Consider the following 20721-nt stretch of genomic DNA (forward strand, 5'->3'; position numbering starts at 1 on the left):
GCAGTGACAGAATTTTTCCACTAGATGTCAGCATAACACTGAAGAGAACAACAACAAGACAACCCAGACAGTTTTCACATATAAATATATATTTAGTTTCATTTTTTTAAAGTGGAATTGTTCTCATTTAAATGCCTTTTATTTTGTGTAGTAGACTGATATTCATAGAAAGTCATCTTTTTTTTATTTTTTGGCTTGAAAGATTTCTTGTATAATTTGTATAAACTGGAGCATTCACATGATTCTCGAGGTCGTCGATCCTCTGTTGATACATTGGAAAAAGTTAGTGCAAAATCAAGCACACTGACATTCTCTCACTCTCACACATGATACACATTAAAGGAAATCTATTATGATCAGATCTGTAAAGTTACATTTTCTTGTGTTCATTTTGAAGTGATGCCACATTGTTGCAGTCTTTTTATATTTTAACTATCATCCCTTTTGGATAATGAGGCTGGTCTCAAACGTGAAGACTATGATGCAGGTAGTAGCACACACTTTAAAATACAAGGATTTTAAGTGCTTCCTCTTCTGAACTGTCACCTTATGGTGGGGAAGTTTGAGTGCCTGCATGATCCCGGGGGGCATTATAGTCTCCCATGGCAAACAGGTCCTGGGTGACAGGCCAGACTAAGAGCAGGTCAAAAGCCCCTATGACTAGAATACAGTCAAGGACCAGGACATCACCCAGTATGGCACAGCTGGTGCCCCCCACAGAGCTAGGTCTGGGTTTGGGACTCGCATGCGAGCACCTGGTGACCAGGCCTCTGCTCAATGTGGGCCCGACCTTCGGTGTACTCACAACCCACTGAGGGAACCGTAGGGGCCGGGTGCAGTGTGGACTGGGTGGCAGCTGATGGCAGAGTGCCCAGCGACCCGATCCCCGAACAGACTAGATCCTGGGACATGGAATTTCATTTTGTTGAGGAAAGGAGCCGGAGCTTTTGAGGGAGGTTGGGAGGTACCGACTAGATAAAGTCGGGCTCACCTCCACACAGCCGAGGCTCTGGAATCCAGAGAGCCACTTGAGAAGGGATAGACTCTCCACTTTCCTGGCATTGCTCGTGGTGCGAGGCAGCAGGTCTGGTGTGGGTTTGCTTATAGCCCCTCACGTGTTGGAGTTCACCGGTGAACGAGAGGGTCCTGCCCCTGCGCCTTCGGGTCGGGGACAGGTGCCTCACTGTTGTTTCGGTTTAAGGGCTGAACAGCAGTGCAGAGTACCCGGCCTCCTTGAAGTCCCTAAGGAGGGGTGCTGGACAGTGCTCCGGCTAGGGACTCCATTGTTCTACGGGGGGACGTGACCTCTGCTGTTGAGGCAGCTGCTTGGAGCTCAGAACAAAATCTCCAGTGCCTGCCGTGGTGGCAGCCCCTGAACCCGGTGGTGGACACTGGAAGCAAGGGCTGCCGTCAAGCTGAAGGAGTCCCATCGAGCCTTGTTGGCTCATGGGACACCAGAAGCAGCTGACAGGTACCGGCAGGCCAAGTGAACTGCAGCCCGAGTGGTTGTGGAAGCAAAAACTTGGGTGGGATCAGTTCAGGGAGGCCATGGAGGAGGACAATCGGTCGCCCTTGAAGAAAGTCTGGCAAACCGTCCAGTGCCTCAGGAGGGGAAAGCAGGTCTCCTCCAACACTTTTTACAGTGGAGGTCAGGAGCTGGGGATATTATCAGATGGCGGAAGGAATACTTTGAGAACCTCCTCAATCCTGTTGCCACGTCTTCCGGTTCTTTCTGGGTGTTGTTCACGAGTGGGGGAAGGATGGAGCGTGAGATTGACAGGTGGATCGGTCCATCGTGGTTAAGAGGGAGCTGAGACGAAAGGCAAAGCTCTCGATTTACTGGTCAAGCTACGTTCCCACCCTCAGCTATGGTCATGAACTTTGGGTCATGACCGAAAGGAAAAATCCAGATGCAGGCGGCTGAAATGAGCTTCCTCCGTAGGGTTGCCTGGGCACTCCCTTAATGATGGGGTGAGGAGCTACATCACCAGGGAGGAGCTCAGAGTAGAGCTGCTACTCCTCCACATCCAGAGGTGGAGCTGCGGTGGTTTGGGAGTCTGTTTAGGATGTCTACTGGCCGCCCCCCTGGGGAGGTGTTCCGGGCATGTCCCACCGGGAGGAGACCCCGGGGAAGACCCAGGACACGCTGGAGAGACTATGTGTCTTTTCTGGTCTGGGAACGCCTTGGGATCCTCCCAGAGGAGCTGGAGGAAGAGTCTGGGGACAGGGAAGTCTGGACATCCCTGTTTACACTGCTGCCCACGTAACCTGGTCCTGAATAAGCAGTAGAAAATAGATGGTTGGATGGATTTGAAGGGAAGTTATACCTGTTAATATAACATCACACAGATAATGCATAATGCTCTGTTCTTAACTAAATCAGATCTTTTTTCTTTTAAATTAGCAAATCCTCAATGAATGACTGTGGAACAAATGATGAGCAACCTCAGATGCAAGCAGAATAGATCTCCTTTAAAAGTTTTGAAATAAGCAAAATGTTACCACTTCAAACACTGACGCTTGGTCAGCTGGATATTATCAGACTTGGTGTGTTAGATATAGTAAGTGATGAGACATACAGACATAGAGCTGACAGACGGTAACCTGCATGAATCAGAAAAATGCAAATACATCCAGATGAAGCGTTTCACTTCACGACAGCTGCTGCTGCTCGACGGTTTAACACCTAAAAGCCACTTTAAAAAATCCTTTTTGTTGTTTTTGTAAACGTGCAAAAAACATCCGTGCTTTACAGTAGCGTGTATGGTGATGGACCGATGTGTGGAGATGAAACATCTCATCATCAAGCACAAGTACACCACAGAAGCAGCGCGGTATTGTCCATAAAGCTTTTATCAAGGAGTAAAAAAGCTGATTGCTCGCAGCCAGAAAACTAGTAAGGAAAAGGGGTTATTTAGCAAACTGAAGAGATTCGTCATCCCCTCTCTCCGGCTCCGCCTCAGCCTCACCCGAGGCTCCACACATGCACACTCCCATGCCAAAGACAGACAAATACAATCACTTAAAATTCATGGATCCATGTGATCAGTAATGCAGCATAAAAGTGGACAGCGTCTCAGCGTCCATCACTGTCTGTGATGGAAACAGCAGTGACCACCTCTGCATGCTCGCAGGTGTCAGGAGCTGAGATGGATTTATGAGGCCAAAGGAGCGTGAACTCTCAGAGGGATCCATGTGGCACTTCGAGGGTTACACAAAGTATGAGTTTCTCAATCAGCACAAATGTGACGCTTTAAGCATTGCAGGTCATGCTGTGGGGAATGTCACCATTGATTTCCCCTCCGCCGTTGTTGGTGTCGTTGGGAGTGTCGCAGATTGTGTCGTTAAGCATGTCGTACGTCGTGTCGTTGGGCATGTCGTACGTGCTGTCGCTGGCCGTCTCCTGGGCCCGCCGCTCGGCCGGCTCCTTGCCCTCGGAGGGGCTCGGCGGCTCCAGGACGGTCTTTCTCACCGGCCTGTTGGGAGCCGAAGCAGAGCTGCACACCAGGCAGAGCAGAGAGGAGCAGTCCCAGCAGCCCTGCGTCATGTTGGAGGAGAACAGCCTCCTGCACGGGTGACAGAACTGGTAGAAGACCAGCATGAAGAAGATGGCGATGGCGTAGGCGACCAGCAGCTGCAGCACCAGCAGCGGGGCGCAGATGAACTCGTAGAAGTCCGTTTTGTAGATGTACCACAGCAGGAGGAGCGAGGCGTTCTCCACGAAGCGCAGCATGTAGTACACGGCCATGCGGTACCAGTTCTGGGACTTGTTGATGAGGTCCGGGTCGCTGAGTTTCACCTGCACCGCCGACCAGCAGAACATGTTGATTCCGGCGTAGAGGAAGGTGAGCAGGCAGAGCACGATGGTGGTTCCCACCCTGGTCAGAGTCTTTTCGATATTCTCGGGGAACGGCGAGTGGCTCTGCCAGAACAGGATCCAGGGGTAGAGGAAGAAAAGCAGGAAGTTCAGCAGGACCACCGGCAGCACCCAGAGCTGCAGCACGGAGCTGAAGAGGACCAGGACCACCACGCGGGTGGCGATCTCAAAGCTCCTCCACAGGAAGATGCACAGATACGCCAGAGGCTGCACGTCCACTTCATAGTCGTCGTATTTGATCTTAATCGCCAGGATGTTGCAGCGCAGAGCTCCGTACACGATGGACAGGAGGGAGATCACCATCAGTGTGCCTGACGTGGAGAATGAGAGACAAACAGAAGCTGGTTAAAGGAAAAAAGATCTCTTACTCCAACCCAGATCCACACCACACAGCTTCACGCCACAGTGACAACGACCACTCTGCCTCTTCAAACCAGGACGACGAAGCCCTTTTAGAGATATGGGGGGAAAGAAAAGCATCTGGGCGAAATAGCAAATCAAATATCCACAACGGTCTTGAATAACACCTGTGCAGCTGTTGTATGACAAGCGTGTGTCATTTGCAAGGCAGTCGCTGGAATCAAACGTTCATGATTCAGATATTTTCTTCCTATCTCTTTTCCTCCAAGCTGTCGGCGCCCAGTGAAACAGCTTTTATAGCTTCGACACTTCTCCTCAGTGGGACTCGTTATTTCATTACCTCCCGAGTAAAACCGGCAGCTGACATAATGCAGTCAGACAGGTACCGCTCACCGAGCCCTCAGCCAGAGCAGCGGTCCAGGTCACAGTCTGGGTTTCCTCCGCTTCACAGTCCAGCAGCATGATGCACATCGCTTCATCCTGAGCTGTTCGGCCATTTAAATCAATACGGCGAAGCTCCCGGTCGCTCTCCACGCTCCAGCACTCACTGACCGCATGCTGTAAATTAAAGTGGTCTGCCCTGAGCTGCCGAGGTTCCTGCGAGCATCGACTTTACAGTAACACCACTCAGTGCAGTGCAGATTATCTTCCAGGGACGAGACTTCTACTTTCAGCAGCAGTTTCATCCTATTAGAAGAATCCATGTACTCTCATGAGCTCTTTAAAGCTTTAGACTGACACTGAGGAATGTCTGAACAGGCAGACTGCCACACCAGCTGCATTTATGAACATGAAGTATGTCACTGTAGTGCACTTCTATCCTCCAGCACTGAGGCAAACATAAAATCTACTGTGGGTTTTGTTTTAAGGACGACTGACGGAGCTTTTTGGATCACAACTAAAATGTATATCATGACTAAAGTGGGTAAAGAGGTTCTGAACGTAAAGAGCCTCTAAACCCATGAAAAATGAGCATTTATGCCACATCATGATGTACCTGCATGTTTTCCCCCCAAGTGCTCTGCTGTTGTCTCACAGTCTAAAAACAAGCAATTAAGACTGACTAGTATCTCAAGCTTCCTGTATGTATGAGTGTGTGTGTGTGTGTGTGTGTGTGTGTGTGTGTGTGTGTGGTTGCTTCTGTTTTTGTTTTGGTGAAGGACTGCTGACCCGTTTGACCCCCCCACTTTCGCCGACAGTCAGCTGGGATCAGCCCCTGTGACCCTGACATGGATACAGCAGTGTAAGTACACTTTACTGATCTCTACTGGGGAAATTAATTCTCTACATTTAACACATCCTACCTTTAATTACACATAAAAACAGGCTGTTCAGGGACCCACTGTGGGACACTGTCAGCTGTGGGAGTCAAACAGCTGAATCTGCCATTAAGAGCTAAATGTGTGTATAAAAAAATGTAAACATTTGACTGAGGAGTTCATCTCTCATCAGGTGTACTGCTGTATGTAGAAGTGTGAGCTGGACCAATAATTATAGCAAAACACTTATCTTTTCTATCTTTTGCAGTGAGAGAAACTTGACTAGTGCTGGAGGCATTGTGTGTGGCTGGAAGCAGCTCTCAGTCAGGTCATTACATTAGTGTGGGTGAGCAGCAGAAGGGGTAAAAAAAAGTCTGTCACATGACATCCTTTTTTTCTTTGTCCTAATTTGATGAGCTGATGTCCTAGTTTGACTGTGTGAACTGTTTTCGAGATATCTCAGAGGAACCGACTCTTGTGCATGCACGCACACACACACACACACACACACACACACACACACACACACACACACACACACACACACACACGCTCAGTCTTGTATTTCTATCCTTGTGGGGACCGTCCATTGACTCCCATTCATGTCTAGCCCCTAACCCTGACCCTTACCCTAACCCTAACCCACACCACAACAAAGCCTAACCCTAAAGAAATGTTTTTGCACTTTTACTTTTTTCAGTAACAACAACATGGTCAAGAAAACACTGTTTCTCCTACTTAGGACCGGAAAAAGGTCCCCACAAGGCACGTCGTTCCACGTTTTGCTATCCTTGTGGGGACATTTGGCCCCGACAAGGATAGAAATACGAGAACACACACACACACACACACACACACACACGCACACGCACACACACACACTTTTCATGCCTTCTGGGTATTGCATTGACTTACATGAGTTTCTTGCAGAAAAGCAGTCCAGGACAACAGAATAAAGTCAGCCGTCATGAACAGACAGGAAGTCAAACACTGACCAATGCTAACAAAGATCGATCTTGCATCTGGAAATCTGACATTCAGTCACTTGGTTTGCGACAAACTGGGGCATTAAAATAGTGTGGTCAAAGCTGTGGCGACCACTTGTCTGACCTTTGTCCTGAACTGGAGATATAGTCTAGCTTTAGAAAGAATCTGAAAGACTGATGATCCACAAGGCTACATGTGAATTTTGAGGACATTGCACTGACAGGAGTGACTTTCCTGTCGGCGTACTGCAACTGTTGGAGGAGGCCAGCAGGGAAGTCCTTCATGTTAGAAGCCTGACATTTTGACACCAGAGGGCAATATGTCTGAGCTACTGACAACAGAAAGCCTCAAATACAAAGAATAGTATTTTGGGTTGAGATTTATTGGCTTTTATTCCTTAGCTGCCCTCTAGTCTTCAGAAAAGCTGCTTTCTTTGAGTGAACTGACGAGGAGGAAGAAGGAAATACAGAAAATCCTCTGCAGAGAAAATTGATTGAAACTTGAGGATTCAAAATGAGAACAGTCACAGTCACAAACTCACAAACGCTCACATTCACAGCTAGGGGTCATTTAGGGTCTTTTTCTGTGTGTTGTGGGAGAAGAACAGCATAATGCACTTGACTCCATTGTTGTTTCTGATTGACTTCTACAGCTGGGCAGGTATTCAGTGTGTTCTGTGTTTACCTGAGTTGAGTGTTTTCAGAAGGTGACCACGGTGTTGAAATGTAGCTGCTGCATTCTGTCTCTTCACTGAGTCTCCTGAACATCAGCGGTTCCAGACACAGTTATATTTTCTTCATTATGAATCATTGTTTAGAGCCTCTGACGGATAAAATCAGAGTGACACCACACTCCTTACAAGCATCTTCCTCTATTATTGGTTATAATGGGATTATTCAGCGAAGTTATATTTATCTGCTCCTAGGAATCATCCCAGATATACACAAACTTTTATCATTGTTGTTTCAATCAGAAGGAACAAATTAATTAAAGCATAAATATATATCAAATAAAAAAAGGAGTTAATCAAAATCTGTTATGTTTAATTTCTTTTCACATTTCACATAGGATGAGAGTCATTTGGAAAGACAGTTTGGTCTGCAAATAAAATGTAAATGAGAAAAAAATGTTGAAGCCAGGAAGCTTCAGGGAGCCGCTGCAGGTTTCACACCCAGACCTGACGGCCGCTGTGAATCATGGTCTGAATGTAAAACCTCAGGGTCCCCACAAGGACGACAGGGCCCCACACACACACACACACACACACACACACACACACACACACACACACAGTCTGACCTCGTATCTGCATGAGTTGGCAAAGAGAATGGTCGTTTTCCGCCCTCGGTTACATAACACCACTTTGACTCATGAAAACACGTCCTCTCATTTCCAATATGGCTCTTTCAGCTGATCGGCCCACGCCGTGGTGGACGGGCGACAGACTGAGCTCTCAGCAGGATCCCCGCGGACTCCAAACCACACAGCACCCCCCCCTCACCTCTTCCGATGGAAACCCCCCGCTGCAGCACGCAGATGTAGAGCTGCAGGGTGAGCTGGGGGGCCGACCCGAGGAAGGCCTGAATGACAGAGGTGCGGGCGAAGGCCGCTCGGTGCGTGAAGAGTTTCCCCTCCGCCTGCCCCACCTGCCGCTCCACCTCCTCAGACTGGCCCCCGCGGGGCATCTGCTTCTTCCTGGTGATGCTGACGTACGGCTCCTCCACGCGGCCCACGCTGCCATAGATGCAGAACGCCTCCAGACACCTGAAACGGCAGGAGGAGCGCGGAGCATGAGGAGCTGCTTCATCTGCACGGAACATTTCTAAAAAGTGAATCCTGTCTGAGTGGTTCACTGTCACAGGACTGGCTGGAGCTCGCCAGCCATCAGCTCTCTTTAATAGGAGCATCCTAATAGTCAGTGAGGAGTTTGCCTGCGTGCCAGTAAAAACACTTGGAGCACAGAGGGCGGGCAGAGGGCCAGAGGTCGAGACGGCGCTGATCCGCCGCCAGTGAAACCGCAAGGCAGGGGGATTTAATCTACAGGAGGGATCAGCGGGAAACACACTGGGGCAAGACGCAGTGGAGCAGGCATCCACCACTCACTGGACAGAAATGAAACGAAGGGACATCTCAGGCACCAGGGAAGTGAGGAAGGTCTGTCTCACACAAAATATGCTGCCCGCAGATACAATCAGGAGTGAAGCATCTGCCCCATCATCAGTCATCTAACCAGCTCATCGTGTTCCCATTCAGGAAAAGAATCAACTCCAGATTTTGGGAAAAAAAACAACTTTTTTATTGAATATTTGTGACTGACTTAAGCTTTTCTCAGTGTAGTTTGCATGTTCTCCCTTGGCATGGGTTTGTCTCTGAGCAACACAGCAGTGCTAAGCTCTACACCTCAGGGCCACATGAGAACGTCCAGAGCGCCACTCTGCCACAGAGAGAATGAGCGCTCAGCAGGCCAGTCGTGTTAGGATGAGCCACACCCTAAAAGCAACGTATACAACATGATTTCAGGGAAAAAGAAGACATTTATTTTTTATTTTACAGTTTCAATAAAGCAAAATGAGGAGCTGCATTACAAAAGAGGCAGTAAACGTATTCAGACCTTTTCTTTACAGCCTGCTGGCTACATTACGCCCTGTCCTTGTTCGTGGCCCCCGGTGCACTGAGTTCAAGCTCACAGCCTTATGTGACCCTGTGTGACTGTGTCTCGTCTCTGTCGGCTCCTGAGGGAAATGTCTGCTGCAGCAGAGAATAGAGAGACGCTGAAAGACAGAGGTGATCAATAAAACGATTAAACTGCAGCCTGGAAGCCGAGCGGAGCTGACACTGATCATATTCTCTTTAGCTTCAACACTATAAAGGACATCGACAAGAACAAATGAATGGTGTTTTAAGATTATTGAAATATCTGATAAGGACATGTTTACACGTTGACAGTAACTTATGTGTTGCTTTCAATATTTGCCCATTTATTAAATCATGATCTCTAATTCATTTTTATATTTATGGAAGATATTCCACTATTTTAATATGTAAAAATTGACATTTAAACAGCACTGACTGACTGGTTTGTGAATGAACTGAGAGTCAATACATTAATTTCCCATAAATTAAAGTTGTCTGAACTAATCGGAGCTGCAGCAGCGACTGGAGCTCACAGCTCAAAACCACTCAACAGCGATAAGGAATTATCTGTTAGTGGAGGTTTGAAAATAATCACACTACTTTTAAAACATCTTCCTGTCCAGATGTTACCCTAACTGAAAAAAACGATACATAACTTTGGCTTCATTTCATTTATTTAATGAGAATTAAACTTTAGGTACCAGTTCTGGTAATAAAAAAACAAACAGCCAGCCTGCTGCCTCACTGAAAGCACCACATTAATGGAAACAAGGTTAAGCTCTCTAGAAGGCTCTGAAATGTGTTCCATTATTTAGTCTGACCACTGTTCTGCTGCCTTTTCAGGAGAGATAAACAGACTACAGTCGGCTTCAGATTAGAGCAGAAAGAAAAGGAGAAATGGGAACTCAGAACCGTTTCTGCCAGACAGAAACGATGGCGAATCCAACAAACAGAGCAGTGTTTTCCAACCAGCGATCAGCTGTGAGACTAACAGGCCAAGACGCCCTCCGACAGTCTGAAGCCTCTCAGTGGCAGATCTCTGCAGCTCTCACCAAATCCAGGAATTCTCCTGCACAGCAAGACATCTTATCAAAGTCCAACAATGACTTACTGACCACATGTTTACAGTGATTATGATTAAAACTTTACCGATATTATTTAACATTCTTCAGAATCAGTGACATTCAACAGGTTTGAAACTCCTACATTTTACCTATAACAACAATATAACCTAATCATAGTCCAAATGCTTGGTACTTGGTAAAAGGCGATGAAAAAATTCATTATCAATCATAAGTTTTGTAGAAGAAGAAGTTCTATAAGAGGTGATCACAGCATTGGAATAGACCTCGACTTGTCTAAAGCTTTTGATACCGTCAAACATGACATCCTGATTACAAAACTCCACCACTTGTTCACAAGTTACCTGTCTGGAAGATACCAATACATGTCAATGACCACAATTCTGTATGTAAATCCATGAGTCATGGTGTCCCCCAGGGTTCTATATTAGGACCACTACTCTTCAACCAGTACATAAATGACTTTGTCAATTCCTCTTCTGTACTACACAGAGTATTATTCGCTGATGACACAAACTTACTCTTCTCTCATAAGAAGCTGGACATACTTGAACAAACCATAAATAATGAACTTGTGAAAAGAGACATCTGGTTAAGATGCAACAAACTTTCTGTCAACGTCAACGAAACGAACAGCGCTGTGTTTCATACCCCCAATAAAACTGACACAAGGTAAGTTTGTCTTAACATAAATGGAAACAATACTGTCAGAGTCAGCCGAATTTCTGGGGATCTTTATTGAGGAATTTCTTTATTTTGAATGTCATATTGTCAATTTAACAAAAAAAAAAATCAAAAAACTGTCTAAATATGCTGCTTTGTAGCTCTGAAGTATGCATAAGAGTCCGGAAGTGTTGTTTCTGTGCGAACGAGGCAGGAAAGGCAGCAGAGACGGACATCCCTCCTCCCTGCTTGTGTTGTTTAAGATAAGGAAGCGACAGCGACACGTGCTATTCTTAGATCTGCTCTTCACGGAGGAGACATGTAGAGCTCTGAGCGTTAATCGTTCGAACGCACACGCTGGAGAGGAAGCAGGAGAGCAGGTCAGGAGGCCACTCCTGGGAAATCAACAGGCCGTTAAGACAGAGGCACCAGTGTGGACGTCAAGGGGGGCAGAAACTTGACTGTGGCGGTCGAAGCGGTAGCGCCATGAGTCGAAGAGCCATTCTGCTGGACTGAGAGCGCTCTATAAGTAAAGGTCGATTGATCACTGCATGTATATATAACTGCAAATAGCTCTCAGTGCGTCATTCTAGAACACGTTTATCGATTTGTTGGGAAAAAAATTTGGCCCATTAATGCAATGAACTGTAAGAAAAGGGTTGAAAATTACATTATCATACTGAATTAATTATCACAGGACTCAAAGAGTCAGTTAAATAAAAACATCTGTCAATTTATGTGGTATTTATGTAAGAGTTATAAACAGCTCTCACTTGAAAAGGAAAACGTGTCTCAACCACATCATTATAAATGGAGGTCAGATAAGAAAAATTAGGACATTTCTTTAATTTGCTTGAAAACAACCTGAAATGAAACAATTCTTCACTATGAGTCAATCGTCAGTAGATTAAAGAAGTCCTGCAATAAATTTAGCCTCCTTTCAACTGTGAATCTTCGTTAGGAAAAAACTCAAGACGTATCCTGACTCATATCATCATTTCTAGATGTGAATATTTTGAGCTCAGCTGATTATATACCTGATGTTACATGATATGTAACAGTTTCCAGAAAACCGTTTATTATGTATTCTTTCAAAATGAAGAAAAATATGTACATTTTCATCTAAATAAGACAATCCATTGAATTATACTTGAACTAGATTTTCATAGCTTCCCAAACATTAATTCTGTTTTTATGATATTCGAGCTGATCTTTAGAATCTACAAAAAGCAGCAACGCTTCCCATTTTATCAGCATGACTGAGACCTGAGGCTGCATGGCGGAGCGGAGAAGCACTCTGGCCTTGCTTTCTATATGAGGTCTGCATGTTCTCCCTATGCATAATTCATGACTAATACAGCTGTACCTCCAGCAACCCTCAGACGTCTCCCTTTTTTATTTATTCCTGCAAACAAGTCGTTAAATGTTTTGATCTCTGTGACCTGTTAAAAACAATCTTTGAGTCTGACGGAATTATGGGGTGCTCTACAGATAATCCTCTTATAGCTGACCTCTTCTGCTCATGTTGACAGATTCTTTTAAGACGTATTTTCTTTCTTCTCAAGGTTTTCTCACACTGTCCAAAACCTGCATTCAGCTGGTGACTGTACAATCAGCAGATACTGATACAGAGGTGTATTGAGAACAGTTCATAGATCCAGATTGCTTTGTGTTCATCTGCCCATCGATTACTCTTCCAGCTGTGGCAGCTGCAGCTCTTGTTCCTGGAGATCAGTGGGTTTTAATGGTTTTACCAGCAGTCTGATCTCTTGCTGTGTGTATTTTTCACATTAGTGTCACGTCTGTGTGTGGACAGCATGAGCGGGATTAGACTCCGGGTTCTACATCTGAGGCAGATGGTCCAGTCAAGACCAGAGAGCTCACAGAGCAGAGACCAGCCTGATCCCGGTTCCTCCTTCAGAGAGGGGCAGAGGTGACCCGCTCCACGAGCTCCAGCTGGGTCTCACTCTGGGGGTTTGATGTCCACTAAATGAATCAGGCTCAGCTGGAGGTGAGAGATCAGGGCTGAGGATGAGAGGCAGGTTCAGCCCTGCGGCCGCGGCTGTGAGCAGACATGAACAGGACTGCACTGATCAGTGTTCTACTCCATCAGCCTGCAGGCAGCCCAGCGCAGACAAAAGGCCACGGAGAATAACAGCAGCATGCCCCCCCGCCAGCCCCCCCTGCGCCCCCCTTCCCCCCCCCCCTTCCCCCCCCCCCCCCCCCGCCCCAGCCAGCCCCCCAGCCCCCCAGCCCCGACAGGCCGCTGTTAACACACACACTCCCACACCTGTGGGTCGCAAACAGAGCGGCCGCTGCGGGGGGTGTGAAGGCATCCGGGGCTCCAGCAGTGGGACTCGAACACGGCGTCCACTGACCTGACGACGGGTCCGAGCTGCAGGATGTGCAGCAGCAGCACGAGCGGCCGGTCCCGGCTCAGGTCCCGGTGGATGAAGGTGAGGGTCAGCTGCACCAGCACGGACGGCACGAGCGTGAAGAGCAGCGTCAGCCCCTGCCAGATCTGGTCCCCGGCGGAGCGGTACGTGGAGCTGAGGTACAGCGCCGCCGTGGTCTCGGCCGTGAACAGAGACACCGACACAAAGATGGAGCTGGGGAGGCGCATCCTCGCTCACTCCGCCATGGGGGGCCGCCGGCGCGCAGCTTGGCTCGGGGTCCGCACGTCCATACCGAAACCGACGAGCCGTCAGTCGGGGGCCCCGCCGCGCGCGGACGGACGGCTTTGCGTCGGAGGCACGCGGCCGCTGCAGCAGCAGCTCGTCCGCGACGTGAGGCGGCCGGGACGCTGCAGTTCCGAGGGCTGGCCTGGAGGGGGCGCTGTGGGGTTCACACATTGTATTTACTGATTGACTGTGTGATTTGTTTTTAATTATTTATTATTCAGAGACACTGTTAATCTATCTATCAGTTTCTACTTTTAGCTAATTCTTGTTTGTCATCTACATAAGAATTAATAAAAAATAAATACCAGTAATGTTTCGATGAAGTCATTTTCTCTCTGGAGTAAGACTGATTTTGCTGTGCGACTGTAGCTGTTTTGTTTATTTCCTTTGTGTCTTCATACAGTTCATGTTCACCATTTTTCATCGCCTTGTTATTGACCTGCAGTTAAAATAGAAATCAAATTATATGAAAAATGCAGCAATTACAGTTTTTGTCTTTTTGATAAATTTTAAATGAAAGAAGTCACATTCCTTCGGTTGGTGCTTCACAGAGAAACCAAAAAAATACAGAAAAAATTTACATGAACTGCCATCAATTTTTATTTTGTACATTGCTGAGCAATTTTTGTTGAACTTGTATTGTGTCAGTTTGCTCAATTTGTGAACTTGTGTCAGTTTGTGTTGCGACTATTTTTTGCTATTTTTAAGCTATGGACTGTATAAAGATAGAACAAAAACTGCACACATACAGAAAATTGATGTGTTCTGTGCAAACACGCTTTAACGGTTAATTTTGGTTTAATTTTCCTCTGACATTCAGATGCTTTAAATGTGTCAACAAAGAAGAACAAAATATGCTGCGTTGCACAGTGAAAACTTTTCGTATTGTTAGTTCTTCTTTACACTCATCTTTGTTTCCATGTTTACAGAGAAATGTGCAAAAGTTTTGTGTGAAAATAATGTTAATTTAGTTAATCCTTTGTTGACACTTTTTCAAGCTTCAGTGTTTTTGGGGGCAAGTTTCACTGGTTTACTGTGCAAACATGGAGAAAGCCAGCTCAGACGTTTTAAATAAGTCGATGAAGTTCAGAAACTTAACTTGGAAACACTTGGAACACACTAAGAAGAAAAAAAAATCCATATTCTTATTTAATTTGGACAGTTTATTATATGAACAATAATAATCCTGTAGACATCGTATTGATCAGCTTTTTTTGCAAATGCACAAACAGCATGTGCACACTCACACACACACCCTTACACACACTCATGCACGCACACACAGACAGGTTACAGATGTTCCACTACAGGCACGGTAAGTTTTGGGAAGCTGCTTTGGTTTGCTGTTTTACAGGCCTTTCCATGTATAGAGAGATTGCCCAAAGCATTTTCAGTTTCCAACATTCTTTCTCACTCTGAGACAAACATGTTGTTCATATCCAAATGCTAGAAATCTATTTTTAAGGCCTCATTTTCTGACATTTATGGAAGGAAATACATCACTGACTCACAAAACTGAGCAGCAAAAAAAAAAAAAAAGCAAACTGAACTGAAGGAAAACAATAATCCTGACAATAATGAAAACTTTTACACTTTTGTTTGTCTCGGTCACAAATGAACTGACTAACAGTGTTTTGTTTTGTTTTGTTTGTTTTTACACAGGGGCAAATCACAACTGATTGAACACTTAAAGAATCCCCACAAAGCAACACAGTTCAAAACATCAAATACGATATACTGTAACCTTGGGTCCAACAGAAGACCCATTTCATGACACAAAGAGGGACAAGGACAAGAATTATTCATAAACGTTTACTGGCTGTGCCTCTCTACACATTTCTCTCATGTTAAACGTTCTGTGGTAAATTCCCTCATTTCAAGGTTGTGACAGCGGCAATTTGAGAGATTACGTCGCCTAAAGACGTGAAGTGGAGGGTCTGACTGCGATGTGCGATGCTGAGCTGGTGAAGTGGTAGAAAACTCTCAAGGCATTATGTGACACTTGCTTTGTTTTTTTTTAATGTGTGTCTGTATGCACGTGTGTGCGTGTGTGTGTTGTGTGTCTTCAGGGGTTAATAGTCTTCATGATGTTTTTGACCTGAGAGCAATACACCGGTAGAATATGCTGATGTCTCAAAGAGCAGAGGCATCTTTTTAAGCTTGCAATACTTGAGCACACAGAATCATATTAGTGGAGATAGTCATGGCCGAAAGCAACGTTTTCCAACCTTTTTTTTGTCATTGGATTCAGCCCTACAGATTCCATCAAACAGAGTGGACCCCTCCTCTCATATCTCACATCTTCATTATCATCAAGTCAGACTCACTGATTCTCACCAACCTTAAAAAAGCGTCAGCCTTCAGTCTAAAAGCAAGCAGCAGTTTCTCAAGCCTGCTTTACATTCTAGAAAATGCCTCACTGTGGCTTTCTTATGCATATACATGATTATAGCCACCGTTTCTGCCATAAGTACTTCAGCTGATAGAGGTCACCTTGTGCTCTGTTATTATGACCAATAAATAGGGAGAAAAGAGAAGTACTGAAACTATCACTTGCATAAACTGAGACTGAAGCAAATCTTATTATTCTCAGTTTTGGAGATGCATTTCTTTTATTTCATTGCAGATCTGTTGCTGTTTCACTAGTAATGGACATTATAAATCTACTCTACGTCTTTACGGAAAGTCTCCTCCACAGCTCAGCGCTGCTTCAGCTTTAGTGCAACTGACCAGTAAATTTAAACGGGCCACGTTCCGGCGAGCGAAGTGATTCTGATAAAGCCTGAACATTTCCTCTCCTCTAACGCAGCTGGCCTCCAAAGTGGATTTCTAAAATCAGTCCCAGGTCTAAAGTCCTTGAGGGATTTCACGGGGAAAGGAGCGAGTCCTGCCGGGTCCGCTCACGCTCACACAAACACAGTGAACAGGGGGAACTCGGACTGATCGGGCTGCAGCAGGTCCACCAGGAAGCAGACGGTCCCCGACAGGCCTTCAAACAGGCTGTAGATGCTGGTGACTGAGTGGGAGCCCGACTTAAACTCCTCAGTGAAGAGGAACTCTGCAAACCTGTGGAGGAAAACAAACAAAAAACAGTCATCTGAGCTGCTGAACTGGAGCTGGACCGAAAATAGGAACACTAAAGCCAAAACAAAGTAGGGGAGCTGCAGAAACCCCCTTGGGGGTTTATCTCCAACTAGCTATTAAAGATGAAAGAATATAGGTGTGTATTATACATTCACTGTTTGGTTTTAATATTCTTTGAAAAACTTGTGATCAAGACTGTCCAGCTGATTATGTTACAGTCACTGTAGACTAGTTTCATCTGATACTATTTTTATTTTTCTGCTTTTAAAATTGCCTCCCCTGATTAATTTGATTATAAATCCAAAAAGTAATGTTCTACTGCTTAAATCACACATCTGGCATGCTATCATTCACTACACTGTGCAGGAAGAGTTGTTTGGCTTGATAAGAAAGACATGTTGAAGATCTCCTGGGATGATAAAACAGCAGAGCAGACGTGGTCGGTGAAGCAGTGTCTCTCTGCAGGATGTGACCTGCCTTCACCCCCAGCCGGCCCGGATCGGCTCCAGCGCCTCACAGACCTCCCATGAATAAGGATGGATGGAACAGGAGGAGTCGCTTGCCTCTGAGCGCGGTAGATATATTTGGAGTTTCCAGTCAGGCGGTACAGCAGCAGGAAGACGTAGGCGCTGCCCGCCACCCCGTGACAGATGCCGGGTCCTTTCTTCAGCAGGCCTTTCTGCCAGACCAGCTCCCCGCAGCGGATGCAGGTGTCCAGGTACTGAGGCTTCTTGTTGATCAGATAGGCTTTGGCGAAAAGGTACGCCACACCTGCACGAGAGGACGGACGTTAATCTGCAGCTGATCACTTGGACCGTTCGGAGATCTGAGCCGGTGGCTGGGTGTACCCGGGGCTCCGTGGCACCAGTGCACCAGCTCGTTCTCCCTCTCGATGATGGCTCCCAGCTCCGCCGGCCAGTTGCAGTTCTGCTCCTGGTTCATGAGGAAGTCGACGCTCTGCCACACCAGGTCTTTCTCCGCCCCGCTCAGCGCGTCCTGGTAGCTCAGCAGCATCTGCAGCACGGAGGAGAGGCCGTGCGCCGCGCCTGGCAGGAGGCGGGGAGTCAAACTCACACCAAGCAAACCAAACGCATGCAAGCAGGCACGACGCAGGGCGACCACACGGGGCAGGCACGAGATCAGTCAGCAGCATGAACTTGGTAAATACCACAACAGACGAAACACGAGTTCAATGATAATAACCGGTAAACACCGGAGTGTCTTTATAATCGTCCAAACAAAAGTCAAAATCAGGACTAACGCCACAGGAACTTGCTTTGCTGCATCAAGGCTTTCCATGGTGGAATACTGGATATGACAAGTTAAGCTCACTGGAAAAAGGTGGAAACGTGAAGTTGCACTTAGTGGTAAACACTTTCCCTTCATAGCAAGAAGATTTCCGAGCTTCACTGATTTCTCTGTGGAGTTTGCATGTTCTCCCTGATCCTGGGTGGCTTTTCTTCCACAGTCAAAAAAAAAGCATGCATTGGATATGAACAGGAGACTCTCAGTTGCCTGGAAGTCTGAATCTGTGACTGTCTGAACCATTTTTGTTTGCTCTGTGATGAACTAGCCGCCTGTCCTTTCACTGAGTGTCAGCTGGGCTCAGGTCGAGCTCCTCGTGACCTTTAGCAGGCACTGAAGACGGACAGCTGGATGTGCACACTGTACAGCTCATTGCTGGTGAGACATGTTTATAGGCCACTACGAACAAGCTCTAAGTCAACACAAAACTTGACCATTTAAATAGTTGTAATTATAATCCATACAGGGTTCAGAAAAGAGACCGTTTGTTAATTTTGGGGAAAGTTTTGCTGCATTGCTGCATAATAACGACCTCTAACAGGTCAAAGACCGTCAACACTGACAGAATTTACTCTGTAGAGGTTGCAACAGTCACCTTCTTTTCCTGCATTGATTATTTTATCATTTCATGCCAAACATTTCCATTTCTTTCCATGAAATCTAACACACTCAAGAAAAGGAACTTCTCCACATGAGTTTCTGCTTCATGTTGTCTTAAGTTTTCCTGCACTGGCAATGAATGTAGATCAGAAGAACTATCCAGTGTAAATAGATCAAAGATGATGCTTCAGCTCTTCCCAGTTATTGCTGATCACATGCAAACCGCCGCTCTCTCAGGTAAGTCAGTGAATTCAGTCCAAATCCAAAAATTATTGAAAAACATCAAATCAAATAAGAACTCATCCGTATGCAAGTCTTTCAGGACAGGAAAACTGTAAGACATGCACCGCTCTCAAACACTGAGCTCACTTCACCTCCAGATGTTAATCTGAGTGTTATTTAGTTGATAACAATATCGCCCTCAGAGCAGTCGTATCCATGCAGAGGTGTCCAGCAGGGCTGCTTACTAGGAGCTCTGTGTTGTGTTGAGTGACTGAGGATCTCCAACCCTGACGGGTTTCTTCATCTGGTGCAGTCAAGAGAAAGACAGTTAGATGGACACACGACTGCTGTGAGATTCAGGAGATTCAGGAGATCCTCTGACCCTGAACTGCAGCTCTGAAAGTCACAACAATTCACAGCCCTAACCTTACAGACGTACAGAGAAATGTGTAAGCTGGTCTTCTTACCAAGATACTCTGTTCCATAGTATGAATACATGAGAGGAAAAGGCTTCCTCTTCCTCCGGGCGTATTGTTTTCCTGATTCGATAATGGCTTGGCAAATGTATGTGATCTGGTCTTTGCTCAGAATCTGCAGAACAAAGTGAAAACTACAATTACTTGCATGCACAAACACACGACAAACAGGACATAGGAAAGGATAAAAAGCCTGTTAAAGGATGCGAGCCCCCACTCACTGACCCCAAACCCAACTGAGGGTCGAGTCAGGAAAACAGCTTTTAAGGTGAAATGCGTGCCAAGTCAAGCACGTGGATCAAATGACCCACTGTGTTAAACCCTGCAGCGAGGAGCCGAATTATAATCTCACAGTGACACATTATGATGCCAGCAGTCATGAAATCTCAGGGCTTAAAGCTCAACCAGCTCATGGAGTCAAAGTCAGTGGGGAAAGTGGTGGAACTAAAGTGTTTGCTCAGTCATTCTTTTCACGTGTCTAAATCACAGCATCTCTCTGGAGACCTGTTACTGAGCAAACTGATTAACAGATAATAAGATCCCAGGCTCAGTGAATTCACTTGAGACTAATTTTCCAATTCCATACAGCTCCCTGGTGTGAAGTCAGAGAAGACCTGATGCAGTCTTTTCCTCCTTAATAACCCTCCCTTCAACCAACTTTACATCACCAGGTAAAAGAAACACAGGTGATGCATCGAAAATACTGTAGCTCAAAGGATTCCAGACAGAAAAAAAAAGATGTTAAGAGTTTAGATCATAATTTTGTCAAAACAAAAATCTGTCCTGCAGCCTCAAGATCTGCAAGGTTACATGTAAATTAAAATTTCGCTCAAAAGTGCTTTACATTTATTTATGTTCAGACTATTATATAAAATAGAGACAGAGAGCTCTGTTTGTATCTGGAGATGCACCTGTGTGTCCCCTGAGAGGTCCGGCCTGCGCTCACCTCCATCCCCAGCCTCTGCTTCAGCACCAGGGCGGCGCACAGGTACCCCGCGCGCCCCACGAACAGCTCGTCCGAGCCGCACTCCAGGAAGCTGATGGGCGCGCACACCTCCCACAGGTTCCGGAATTTGGTCAGCGGCTTGACGAAGTCAGCCGAGCCCAGGGACTTGTATATGAGCGCGGCCACCGCGTAGATGCCCGCCCCGCCCAGCAGGAAGGCTGCGCGCATGTTCTTGTCCGGCTCCGCGTCCACGTACCGGACCGACACGTCGATGATGCGCTTGGCCGCCTGCAGGTAGAGCTCGCGCTGCTCGGAGAAGAGCGGACACTCGCTGACATGGTACAGCATGTAGGCCACCCCGGCCGGCCCGTCGTACAGCCCGCCGTCACAGTCGTCGACGGGGACCTTCTTGAGGATCTTGTCGATCGTGGCGCGCACCGCGGGCACGGCGTCCTGCGCGCTCTGCCCCGGCAGCAGCGCGCCTTTGTAGTCGGAGAAGCGGTTGGCGAAGCAGCGGGTGTTTTCCATCACCGATGCAACAGACG

At 46.5% G+C, this 20721-nt stretch overlaps 2 protein-coding genes across 2 annotated transcripts; both read right to left on the minus strand.

Annotated features, from left to right (window-relative positions):
* Positions 1 to 21: 21 nt before the first annotated feature.
* On the minus strand, positions 22 to 13677 carry LOC115403180 (membrane transport protein XK-like). Its single transcript, XM_030112006.1, has 3 exons — positions 13241 to 13677; positions 7985 to 8247; positions 22 to 4188 (listed from the first exon to the last, which is right to left on the minus strand). Exons 1-3 carry the CDS (start codon positions 13483 to 13485, stop codon positions 3254 to 3256), a joined length of 1443 nt encoding a protein of 480 aa, XP_029967866.1. The 5' UTR covers positions 13486 to 13677; the 3' UTR covers positions 22 to 3253.
* A 2579-nt stretch (positions 13678 to 16256) lies between these two features.
* Positions 16257 to 20721, minus strand: LOC115403181 (lanC-like protein 3). Its single transcript, XM_030112007.1, has 5 exons — positions 20177 to 20721; positions 19222 to 19345; positions 17476 to 17673; positions 17191 to 17398; positions 16257 to 16609 (listed from the first exon to the last, which is right to left on the minus strand). Exons 1-5 carry the CDS (start codon positions 20702 to 20704, stop codon positions 16450 to 16452), a joined length of 1218 nt encoding a protein of 405 aa, XP_029967867.1. The 5' UTR covers positions 20705 to 20721; the 3' UTR covers positions 16257 to 16449.

The sequence above is a fragment of the Salarias fasciatus genome, chromosome 16 (genome assembly GCF_902148845.1).
Source record: "Salarias fasciatus chromosome 16, fSalaFa1.1, whole genome shotgun sequence".
Classification (NCBI taxonomy): Eukaryota; Metazoa; Chordata; class Actinopteri; order Blenniiformes; family Blenniidae; genus Salarias; species Salarias fasciatus.

Coding starts and splice junctions, on each gene's coding strand:
- LOC115403181 (XM_030112007.1), bottom strand. CDS start 20,704: ATGGAAAACACCCGCTGCTTCGCCAACCGCTTCTCCGACTACAAAGGC. Junction 19,346..20,176: donor AGCAGAGGCTGGGGATGGAG/GTGAGCGCAGGC, acceptor TTTGTTCTGCAG/ATTCTGAGCAAAGACCAGAT. Junction 16,610..17,190: donor TATATCTACCGCGCTCAGAG/GCAAGCGACTCC, acceptor TTTCCTCCACAG/GTTTGCAGAGTTCCTCTTCA.
- LOC115403180 (XM_030112006.1), bottom strand. CDS start 13,485: ATGCGCCTCCCCAGCTCCATCTTTGTGTCGGTGTCTCTGTTCACGGCC. Junction 8,248..13,240: donor CAGCTCGGACCCGTCGTCAG/GTCAGTGGACGC, acceptor CTGCCGTTTCAG/GTGTCTGGAGGCGTTCTGCA. Junction 4,189..7,984: donor GGGGGTTTCCATCGGAAGAG/GTGAGGGGGGGG, acceptor TCTCCACGTCAG/GCACACTGATGGTGATCTCC.